The sequence below is a fragment of the Pan troglodytes genome, chromosome 4 (assembly GCF_028858775.2).
Source record: "Pan troglodytes isolate AG18354 chromosome 4, NHGRI_mPanTro3-v2.0_pri, whole genome shotgun sequence".
Taxonomy (NCBI): domain Eukaryota; kingdom Metazoa; phylum Chordata; class Mammalia; order Primates; family Hominidae; genus Pan; species Pan troglodytes.
Window position 1 is genome coordinate 17186520 of NC_072402.2, and position 12494 is coordinate 17199013.

The 12494-nt window shown below is 44.0% G+C and overlaps 1 protein-coding gene across 2 annotated transcripts in view; it reads right to left on the reverse strand.

Annotated features, from left to right (window-relative positions):
* The window catches only part of RETREG1 (reticulophagy regulator 1), a 147523-nt gene that overhangs the window by 65989 nt on the left and 69040 nt on the right, over positions 1-12494 (reverse strand). Inside the window, exon 1 of one of the 2 annotated variants that reach the window (XM_016952977.3) lies at positions 6439-6512. The exons of the other annotated variant lie outside the window; for it this stretch is intronic. Coding sequence (XP_016808466.1) covers positions 6439-6497 — 59 coding nt within the window. The 5' untranslated portion in view covers positions 6498-6512. Of the gene's footprint in view, positions 1-6438; positions 6513-12494 lie in introns of those variants that run through there. 2 annotated transcript variants of the gene reach the window in all.

Genomic DNA, 12494 nt, shown 5'->3' on the forward strand with positions numbered 1-12494 from the left:
GTGTCAGATTGTTTCAAATGGAAAAATCACAAATTATCATGGAGTGGGAACATTTTTTGCCAAAAGACTGAAAATCAGTGCAAGGTGTCAATGGCGCCAAAGTCAACGGATGCCTGAGATCTCAGACTCCTGTCTTGCAGGAGCATTCTGGCAGATTAAAAGGATGTTTTTCCAACATGAATTTGCTTGCGAGCTGCCAGAGATGAGCTCTCTGAGTGGGGAAGACATACTCCAAGGCCAAGAGTGGCCCTTCACCATGCCTCATGTCAACATAGTCCCAGATGTCAAGAGCTCCCATCGTCAGAAAGTTCACACAAAAGGTCCAGTGTCAGCTGACTTCCCTTCTCTACTCTTCCCCTGACCAGTCCATGCCAATCCCACCCTGCCTGCCTCCTCCCTGACCAAGACGAAGGTCTGTGTACATCAGCTATGCGATCAAAGAGCTGCTCTGTTCTTGGAGCCCTGACCAAGGGCCAGGCCCTGCACCAAGCACATAATAGGTTTCTGTATGTTTAATCCACACTGCGACCTCCCAACTAAATTGAATTTTTCATGTATTAAAAGTGGAGAAATGAGGCTTTGAGGGTAACTTGCCCCAGGCCAGGTACCTGTTTAGAAAGAGAACTGGGTTGAAACTGCAGGCGTGAGGCTCAGAGCCGACCCTGAGAACAACTCCTCTCCACTGCCTGGAAATGCCGCGGAGGCTCAGCACAGCTACCAGCTGCAAACACCTGCAGCAGCTAAAAGCCAGGGCACTGGGAGTGTGTGTGTGGTGTGTGGATTTGGCCACAATTCCAACAAAGGTATTAAGTTCTTTAAAGGAAAGGATGCCGGTCTGGCCAACATGGCGAAGCTCTGTCTCTACTAAAAATACAAAAATTAGCTGGGTGTGATGGTGCGCCCCTGTAATCCCAGCTACTTGGGAGACTGAGGCACAAGAATCGCTTGAACCCAGGAGGCAGAAGTTGCAGTAAGCCAAGTTCGTACCACTGCACTCCAGCCTGGGGACAGAGCAAGACTCTGTCCCCACCCAAAACAAAGGAAAGGATGAAGTGAGGTATGGATGTTGGGGTGGCAGGAGAAAGAGGGTCAGCACCATGCAGCATGCAGCACGCAGCACAGCACCATTCTCAGACGCAGTGCCCTTCACCCACAGGCGAACAGTGGCATCCCTGCCTGGGACCAGTCTCACCCTGCATGCAGGGTCCATGGCTTTGGGAGCGAATATCAGGCAAAGAAAGCCCACTTGATACAGGAATTCTCAGCTCTCCAGTATAGTCACAGTATCACAGTTTTAGAGGCGGAAGGAACTTAGGATCAGCTTAGTTCAGTCCCTTCATTTTACTGTGGCCTGCAGAAGAGAAATGATGTCTGCAAGGTCAAACACTGAAGTCAAGCAGGGTTCCCAATCAGACCAAGACTTCCAGAGCTGCAGTGCAGCCCTCAGTCTTGGAAGAGACTCCGAAATCTAACTCCCCACCGGACCCCACCTGCCACAGCTAAATCGGGGAGCAGATGGCGCCTGCTCCGACTCTGAAGACCAAGCCGGTCGACATCAGGGGGAAAAATGAAGAGATGGCTTTGGACAAAAGGCGCCCGTGATGTGACTGCTCTAGGCAGCTGCAGGATTAGTCCTTGCTCCTGGCTCCCCTTGGAGTCTTGTTCTTAGTGTGGAAGTAGCTTCAAATTGGGGGATCTTTGACTTCTCAAACAAAATGAAGATAACAGATAATAATGATGATCGCTAAAGTGAACGGAATGCAGCCCACGTGTCAGAGACTGCATTAAATGCTACACATTCATGATCTCATTTAATCCTCCCCAAAGCTCTGCACGATACTTCTATTACTACACCCATTTTAAAGATGAGTGCAGGAAGGCACAGAGATCGGAACTCAAGTCTGCCTTAACCACGACGTCCCTGCCTCTCAGTGCAACCACAGACCTACTGAGACACCATGTACCTTTCCAGTGGGGTCACAGACATAACCTTAGCATCAAGAAGAACAAATGCATTCTTTCATTCTTTTTTTTTTTTTTAATTGAGACGGAGTCTCGCTCTGTCACCCAGGCTGGAGTGCAGTGGCACGATCTCGGCTCACTGCAAGCTCTGCCTCCTGGGTTCACGCCATTCTCCTACCTCAGCCTCCCGAGTGGCTGGGACTACAGGCGCCTGCCACAATGCCCGGCTAATGTTTTGTATTTTTAGTAGAAACGGGGTTTCACCGTGTTAGCCAGGATGGTCTCGATCTCCTGACCTCATGATCTGCCCACCTGGGCCTCCCAGAGTGCTGGGATAAACATATTCTTATTCAAAATAAAACTGAGGCTAGGCTGTCGGAATCTGTTAGACTCACTCTGCATTCCAAGATTTTTCAGGTGACTGAAGTCATCTCTCCAGGCATAAAGCCCAGACATCAGTATAAGGCACCTCTAAGAGCTCTGCCTTAGAGACCATTTCCCTGTGAAGGGCCAGAGTGTTCCATTTCCAAATGGGGAGGTACATCCATAAAGGGGGCCACCCGAGGGAGGAAGAAGGGCCTGCCTTTATGGCCTGTTCAGATGAGCCTGGAGGAAATAAACAAGTTATTTTGCTTCTCCACTCATGTGCTCTGACCCGAAGCCAGCAGGGAAAGTCCTTAGAATTCAGTGACTAATCAGATGATGGGCCATGAAACACACCCCTGAATGTCATCAGAGTCCAGGCATTTGCACCGGGAATCCAGAAATAAGCTGTCACCAGAGGGACGTGTGCCCTCTGGAAATAATTTCCAGAACATGTTTCGTAATCCCGGGCCCGGTCAGTCGGAGCGAGCCAGGAGACAAGGAAAGGTCAAAATACAGCCGCTGATCCCAACTTGCCCAGCCTCATCTCCTCCTGCTCGGCACTCTCCTCCCACCCAGCTCCCTGCACAAGCTGTCCCATGCTTGCTCCTGCAACTGAGCCTCCCAGTCCTTTCCAATCAACCACCAGGAAAGCCAACTGTCCCAGTACCGGGGCCCTGATGTGACTTCACTATTGCTAAGGGCAGAACTCACGCCTCTGTCAGGAGACGCTGTCATCACTTCCTCGACTTGCCTTGAACGTGTTTTGAGAAACTGTCAAAAATTAATGAGTAGTTTATTCACCAGATGTTTAGATGTCAAATAATGCTGGGACTTAATTCTGCACTTATCAAATATAACTGAATTGAATGACATGTTTTAAAATAACTTTTCTTTTTAAATATTGCCTTGGTGTAGAAAATGGAAATGACATTTTTAAGTGAACAGATAAGAATTCCTCCTGAAGGATGCGCATGTTAAAATAATCTAAAATATAAAGCTTACTATGATTTTATTTATATTCTTGAGTGCTTTCTGGTTAGGACAAAGGGTTTGGCTACTGATAGGAATATAGACACTCAGTGAGTAGATTTATCAAAAGCAGTACTTTTGGAACCCTTTTTGATGGAGATCTAGGAATCCAAAGTGAATTTCTTAATCCAAGCCTGGATCCCCCCGCTAAAAACTACCAATAAAACAGGCTTTTATACAGCAGTTTGTATTTCCTATGGCAATGATCTCTATCCTATTGATGCAGTTGAAGGACTTGTAAATTGCCTAACAGCAAATCAATTATCCTTATTAGCCTTGTTTATTGAGAAGAATCATTGATCAAGTCAATAACTGATAAAGCAATGAGTGGGCTAATGTCACACAGGAATACCCACCTTCGGCAAATACAGGGCAGGGCTAAGTAACGGATTCCTTTCCACCATGAATTCAGTTATTACAGAAAGGTTCTTAAAAACTGAGACTCTCAAACTCTCTGATTCTGGAAATTCACACACATACCAGTGAATGATTCACTTCACCACTGTAAGAAAATCAAATCTGGGAAAGATGCAGACTTGGTAATGAGTAATTGGGAATGAACAGATGATTATATAAAAGGGACAGGAAGGAGCAAGAGAACACTGTGTCTATTCCATCCTAACACGGGTGCTGGGCACTCCACATGCATTAGCTCACCCATCCCCAGAAGAACCAAACAGGAAACAACAGGTCTTCCTCACGCCAGCCACAGGCCTCCCACGGACCTGGGCACTGAAGGCAACAAGAAGAGAAGATGCGAGACATATCATGAAGACATGTTCAGTGGCTGGCTAATTTCTCCCATGCATCTTTTCCACTATGTCTATGTTAACCATGGGGACTGGGGAGTAGAATTGTCTAATGGGTTATTCAGGCCAAGTAGACGGGGGAAAAGCATGGATTCAGTCAACTGACAGGTAAACAAGTACTTATTACGCACCAGCACCATCACTATGCTTGAGATTCCAGAAGGAATCCCACCTTGGTCGCTGCACTGCCCCAGACCTTACTCATTTCAGAAGACACAACAAATAATCACACTTTCTGTTATATTTAATTTGTACTATGGTCTGAATGTTTGTGTCCCTCCAAAATTCATATGTTAGAACTGAATATCCAGTGTGATAGGACCAAAAGACAGGGTCTTTGGGGAAATGATTCAATCATGAGGGCGGAACTCGCAACTGACTGTCAGTGCCTTGATCTTGGATTTCCCAGCCTCCAGAACAGTGAGCAATAAATTTCCATTGTTTGTAAATTACCCAGTCTAAGGTATTTTGTTACTGCAGCCCAAATGGACTAAGACAATTCACTAAAACGAACTGCCTCGATTTCACATTTGACTTTGCTCTTAGAAATACAGATAGAAGATGGGTATGGTGGCTCACGCCTGTAATCTCAGCACTTTGGGAGGCAGAGGCGGCGGATCTCAAGGTCAGGAGTTCGAGACCAGCCTGGCCAATATGGTGAAACCCTGTCTCTACTAAAAATACAAAAATTAGCTGGGCGTGGTGGCAGGCACCTGTAACCCCAGCTACTCAGGAGGCTGAGGCAGGAGAATCCCTTGAACCCAGGAGGCAAAGGTTGCAGTGAGCCAAGATCATGCCACTGAACTCTAGCCTGGGCAACAAAGTGAGACTCCATCAGAAAGTAAGAAGAAAAGAAAAGAAAAGAGAAGAGAAGAGAGGAAGGGAAGGAAGGAAGGAAGGAAGGGAAGGAAGGAAGGAAGGAAGGAAGGAAGGAAGGGAAGGAAGGAAGGAAGGAAGGAAGGAAGGAAGGAAGGAAGGGAAGGGAAGGGAAGGGAAGGGAAGGGAAGGGAAGGGAAGGGAAGGGAAGGGAGGGAGGAAGGAAGGAAGGAAGGAAGGGAAGGAAGGAAGGAAGGAAGGGAAGGAAGGAAGGAAGGGAAGGAAGGAAGGAAAGGAAGGAAGGAAGGAAGGAAGGAAGGAAGGAAGGAAGGAAGGGAAGGGAAGGGAAGGGAAGGGAAGGGAAGGGAAGGAAGGAAGGGAAGGAAGGAAGGAAGGAAGGGAAGGGAAGGGAAGGGAAGGGAAGGGAAGGAAGGAAGGGAAGGAAGGAAGGAAGGAAGGGAAGGAAGGAAGGAAGGGAAGGAAGGAAGGAAAGGAAGGAAGGAAGGAAGGAAGGGAAGGGAAGGGAAGGGAAGGGAAGGGAAGGGAAGGAAGGAAGGGAAGGAAGGAAGGAAGGAAGGGAAGGGAAGGGAAGGGAAGGGAAGGAAGGAAGGGAAGGAAGGAAGGAAGGAAGGAAGGGAAGGGAAGGGAAGGGAAGGGAAGGGAAGGGAAGGAAGGAAGGGAAGGAAGGAAGGAAGGAAGGGAAGGAAGGAAGGAAGGAAGGAAGGAAGGAAGGAAGGAAGGAAGGAAGGAAGGGAAGGGAAGGGAAGGGAAGGGAAGGGAAGGGAAGGAAGGAAGGGAAGGAAGGAAGGAAGGAAGGGAAGGAAGGAAGGAAGGGAAGGAAGGAAGGAAAGGAAGGAAAGGAAGGAAGGAAGGAAGGAAGGAAGGGAAGGAAGGAAGGAAGGAAGGAAAGGAAGGAAGGAAGGAAGGAAGGAAGGGAAGGAAGGAAGGAAGGAAGGAAGGAAGGAAGGAAGGAAGGTCAGATAGAAAGAAATAACATCCAGGTTTAAAAATAAAAACTAATCTCTACATCTATGGTTGAAACAACTAAACAAGAGGTTTTAGTCTTGTTTCCTAACAGAAATTACACAGGAGGCAATAATGTGATTATTTTATTAATAGCTGTGTTCAGGGGCCACTATGTTCTAAGGCTGAGGGCAGAAAGGCATGGAGTCTGAAAAATAACTTTATTTTGGTAGATGTGATAAAGAATAAACTGTCTACATTTAAAGCAGGAAAGTTGGTGAGTTTTGAAAGATGTTCACACTCTTAAAATCACCACAACTAAGATGCAGAACATTTCCAACAGCCACTGTAAATACACCCACTCGCCCTCCTCATCTCAGGCCCCTCTGCGGCCACAGGCCACCACTGCTCTCTCTGTCACCACGGATTAGTAAAAGCAGGAGCTTTAATGGTAGAGTTTTCTAAGGAAAAACAAACAAAAACAATACCTCACCTGACTTCTGCCTGAAGGCTTCTCAGCTGAGGGGAGGTTACAGCATGTATGTGTGTCATTTGCTCATCGGTATACAACAGTAGCAGGTGACAGGCCTTTTGAAAAACGGAAGACAGTCATAGACCTGTTTTCCTCCAACCAACGATAGTCAACAGAACCTGTTTTCCTCCAACCAACCACCTACTGCGGTCTCTGTTTTTATGACATACAAACAATGCAGCCCAGAGCCATTCCCTAAGTAAACACAGCTCATAATCCAGGTCTACACGTGTCCATCTGTGTACTAGGAATCTATAAGGCATCTTCAAAGAAAAATTAAATAAATAAATGTAATACATTACTCTCAAAAGTCAAAGGGGATGTCTCAGCAATGTGAAAGGATGTCAGAACTAGCTCTGGAATTAGCTGCAGACAGTTCCATGAAACTCCTACTGACTTCTTAACAGAACAGCCACTACCTCTATGGTGCTTTCATTCATGTATTAGTGCTCATCGCTGGATCTGCTTTATTGATGTATAACTGACCTACAATAAACTGCACATAAGGTTTAACGTTTGATAACTTTTGACAGAGGTATACAGCCATGAATCCAGCACCAAAATCAACATAATCAATACCACCATCACCTCCCATAGTTTTCTGGTACCCCTTTTAATGCTTCCCTGCACCATTCCTTCCCTTCCAAGGCAAGAACGGGTCTGCTTTGTCACTGTAGATTAGTTTGCACTTTTAGAATTTCATACAAATGGAATTATACAGGATGTACTCTTTTTTATCTGGCTTCTTTTATCCAGCATAATTACCTTGAGATTCTTTCATGTTATTTGATTTGTATCAATAATTCACTCACTTTTATTGTTGAGCAGTATTCCACCATATGGATATACCACAATTTATTTATGCACTCACCTCTGCTGACAGATAGTTTCGGCTATTACAAATAAAGCTGCCGTGAACATTTACATGTGGACCTGTTTTCATTTCTCTTAGCTAAATATCTAAGAGAGGAAGTTGTTGAATCACATGGTAGTTGTATATTTATCTTTTTAAAAAAACTGCTAAACTGGGCCAGGCAAGGTGACTCACGCCTGTAATCCCAGCACTTTGGGAGGCCGAGGCGGGCTGATCACATAAGGTCAGGAGTTCGAAACCAGTCTAGCCAACATGATGAAACCCTATCTCTAGTAAAAATACAAAAATTAGCCGGGTATGGTGGTGCACGCCTGTAATCCCAGCTACTTGGGAGGCTGAGGCAGGAGAATCACTTGAACCCAGGAGGCGGAGGTTGCAGTGAGCCGAGATCGCGCCATTGCACTCCAGCCGGGGCTACAGGGAGAGACAACATCTCAAAAAAAAAAAAAAAAAAAACTGCCAAACTGTTTGAGAAAATGGTTATACTATTTGATATTCATTCTCACCAGCAATATATAAGAAGAGTTCCAATCACTCCACATCCTCACTAACACTTGGTATGGTCAGTCTTTTTTCCATTTCATCCATTCAAATTGGCATAGTGGTATCTCATTGTGGTTATAATTCGCCACTTTACTGACTAATGACGTTGAGCATCTTTTTATGTGTTTATTTTCTTTGTTGAAGTGTCTGTTTAAATCTCTTGGATTTTTTATGGGTTTGTTTATTGCCAAGTTTTGTTTTTTTTTTTTTTTTTTTTTTTGGAGACGGAGTCTCACTCTTGTCACCCAGGCTGGCATGCAGTGGCGCCATCTTGGCTCACTGCAACCTCCGCCTCCTGGGTTAAAGCAATTCTTCTGCCTCAGCCTCCTGAGTAGCTGGGATTACAGGCGCCCACCACCACACCCAGCTAATTTTTGTACTTTTAGTAGAGACGGGGTTTTGCCGTGTTGGCCAGGCTGGTCTCGAACTCCTGACCACAGGTGATCCACCTGCCTCAGCCTCCCAAAGTGCCGGGATCACAGGCATGAGCCACCATGCCCAGCCTATTGCCAAGTTTTAACAGTTCTTTATACATTCTGGAAAAACGTATTTTATCAGATATATGATTCACAAATATTTTCTCCCAATCTATGCCTTGAATTTTCATTCCCTTAGCTATGTCAGTTAAACATCAAAGGTTTGTCATCTTTATCAAGTCCAATCTATCAAATTTTTCTTTTGTGGATCATCCCAATAATATTGTACCTAAGAAATCTTTCCCTAACCTGGGGTTATGAAGACTTTCAGCTGTGTTTTCTTCTAGGAGTTTATGGATTTAGGTTTACATTTAGGCCCACGTTCCCTTTTGAGTTAATTTCTGTATGTGGTACAAGGGATGGATCAAAGTTCATATTTTTGCATACGGGTATTTAATTTTCCTAGAACTATTAGTTGGAAAGGTGATCCATCCTTTTACCAATGAGCTGCCTTTGAACCTTTGTTGGAAATTAGTTGTCATGCATGCGTGTGTCTATTTCTGGACTCTCTACTTTGTTCCACTGATCTATTTACTGCACTGTCTTGATGACCACAGCTTTATAATAAGCCTACTCACTGTGTTTTAGCCAATAAGCAAAATGAGGCCTAGAACGCTGAATTGCTTTGTTCAGACTCCAAAGTTTCTTCCACTAGGGCCACATTATCTCCTAAGGTTTTACTCTTTTACAAATAGGAACAAAATGTATGCCAAGAAAACAATTAGCTTATGTGACAACATATGAAAATACATTTTACTAAAAATACAGCCTTATTTTGCGAGGAAAGCAGGCTTCAAATCAATTAAAAATAAGCTTTGAACAACGGCAAAGCAACACATTTCAATTGCAAAAGCACAGCTCACCTCTCCAGTATGTGGAGAGTCCTGTGAATCAGGGCTACTTCCAGCTCGGGTTCCCCTACAAGCTCTTCCAGCTCCAATCCTCAAATTCTGCTTGCTTCCTCATTCTTGCAATGTGATGAAAACATTTTAAAATTCTTGTTTGAAATTCCTAACCATACATTTATTTTCCTAAATACTGTTTAAGAAGCTATGAGCTGGGGAAAGATATGCACTGTTTGATATGGGATAGGGTAGAATGCCGAGGTGAAGCCCATTGGTGTTAGAGGGGGAGAGGGGCAGGAGTGAAACCCATCAGTCTGGCCAAGTCCCTTAAGGAAGCTTTGGTGTCCTTGTCTTTGTAAGGGGGCTGCTAATTCCAGCCTCATGGAATTGTCTTCAGGATAAATTAGGTAATACGCAGAAAGCATTCAGCACAGTGCCTGGCAAATACTAAGCACTAAGAGAGGACAGTTAATTCACAGTTTAGCAGCAGCAGCAGCAGCATCCACTATCCTCCCCTTCCCTGGGTGCCCCTCACTTGACTCCAGGCTCCCTGTCAGCTTCCTTTGATTCCTAGGAGGCTTTAAGTTGCTTCTGTTCCTGGGAACGTCTTGGTTCCTGTTCCTAGCATTTCTTTCTCTCAGCTTCCATAAGATGCCCCAAGTCCAAATAATAATTCCTCCTTTGTTTATGCTAGACCGAGGGCATTTCTGTCTGTTGTCAGCACAGAAGCTTCCTCAGAAAGAAGGGTAAATTAGCTCCTCAGAGCCACCGTTCCATGTGTCCAGGATGCTTCTCCTTCAGGGCACTGAGCACAGTCACTCCAGGTAGCTAGGGAAGGAGAAGGCATGCTGGATGGGAGGCAGTGCTGGGTTACAAGAGGCAGCATGCCGTGCAGATGTGAGCTAAACCCTTTCCCTTTCCATGAGAGAATCCCGATTTTATGCCTGCACCAGTCATATAAAGCAAAGAGGTGAGATACAATGATTGAAATCCCAAGAAAGAAACAAACATGAAAAAGAAAACAATTTCCTTTGGTCTATCTGTTTTTCCACCGCACAAATCTTGAAATTTTATATCTTTTTTTTTTTTTGTTACACAGGGTCTGTCTCTGTTGCCTAGGCTGGAGTACACTGACATAAACACAGCTCACTGCAGCCTCAAATTCCTGGGCTTGAGTGATCCTCCCACCCCAGCCTCCCAAGCAGCTGGAACCACAGGCGGTGTACCACCATGCCCAGCTAATTTTTCATTTTTTGTAGCAACTTGGCCTTGCTATGTTGCCCAGGCTGGTCTGGGACTCCTGGCCTCAAGCCATCCTCCTGCCTTGGCCTCCCAAAGTGCTGGGATTACAGGCATGAGCCAATGCACTGGGCCAAAATTTTATATTATTGAGACAAATGTCTGACTTTAGAAAAGAGTAAGTCATTAGAAGCAACATGTTGCCCCAAAGATGCTGTGATAGTAGAAATAGGAGACACATGCTTATAACAGGTGGTTAGAAAACAGGAATAAAATAGGGTGCTGATTAAATACAAATAAAAATTGGTGCCAGATTCCAATTTTGAAATATTAATCAGTGTGTACAAAATAAATGTGGTGGCCTTCTTCAGTCATCCCTCCCCCTCCTACCTTTTTTCCTGCTTTGTCTTAAAATCATCATTTCAATGAGCAAAACAGAAATCTATCTAAATATCACCATGGACTTGTTCCCTTCATGGCCTGATGAACCAATGAAAACTGATGATGATGATGTAATACTTACAGCTATTTTTATTCTGGTGGCACAGACTCTCTCTTTATGTAGAGCAAATAGCAACAGAATCTCTTTAGAGTTACTTCAAAGGTGAATTCCACAGCTTCAAAGCCCAACCATGGACAACTCTCTTGTTATTTCTACCACCTCTGTGATATCAGAGACCTTTTCCCCATGTTCTGACATCAACGGAAATACAACAAAATCTTGACACAATGCGAGGGACCGTTCTACAGGTCCGGCAGGGTCTGCCTTCTGCAGAGCAGGTATTTAATAAACAGTGGAAGTCTACAGCTCAAGACACCTACAGGGAAGGTGGCCCCAAAGTTTAAGCAGGAATCTAAAACAGCAGCTTTGTCAGAGACCGACGGGGTGACTGTGGAAAGTGTCACCTCCTTTCTCTACTCACAACCAAAGTGTTTCATACCATTACAAATATCACAAGAAATTCAAGGGAAGAATTTCAGAGTCAGGCCCAAGATAAGAGCTATTTTATCTGGGGAAAACATAGATGACTAATGAACTCCTGAACAGAAAACAGGGGTATTTGGTTTCTTCCAAATAAAAATAAAACCTTTGGTGCATTCCACATTCCCTTTCAACCATCTTCCCGCAGAGCCTGGAACTGTTGGCGCTCTTAACTTTTGTTGAAAACCATGAGTATTAGCAACAATGGGAATTCAATTTATGACCTAAAAATAAATAACTTATGTTTCAGTAGCATTGATTTAGGCTGCAGAAACAGGCGTGAGACTTTGCCAAAGAATATATCTGATTCTTCCAAGTTCCCCTTTCAATGTGTACAATGAGGCCCTTCTATAAATATAAAGGTACACGATGTGTTCAGTCATGTAACGGCAGGTTTTACAAACCCCTTTAGCTCTGAATATGTGAACACGCACACATATACCATTTTAATGTCAAATCTGCCAACAATTTTATAATCTGATGTTATTAGTGGGTAAAACTGTTCTGGTTTTGAAAGAGGGAGAAATAATCAGGTATTGAGTAAATTCTTTGAAATGAATGCTGGATATAAATAATTATGGTAAAAAAAATTCAAGCAACACCAACAAAACACTGAGGGTTAGAAAAAAGTATTTAAAGTAGCCATCTTTAAAAATAAATGGGGAGATTGGACTTATAAGCTTATATCCTATAAGTACATAAATATATATATATATCTACACATCAAAAACTATTCTCAAGAGCTTTGAAAGACACTAAATACAAAATAAAAACACACAACTCTATGAAATAAAGAATTCCTACCTAATAATGTAAAAAAATTAATATCAAATTAAATTATAAGACTCATTTCTTTACTCTCTTACAGTAGTGTTATACGTCCATACTCTCACCATGGCCTTGTGTGGCCAAAGGTATTTTTCCCTTCTTGGCTTTGGACTTGGCCATGTAACTTGCTTAGGCCTCCTGGTTATCAGCAGGTGGAGGCGTGAAATGTACCTGAGTTACTGGGTTTGTGCTCTTATGCCCCTCCTGCCTTTGTCCATGAGAATAACACA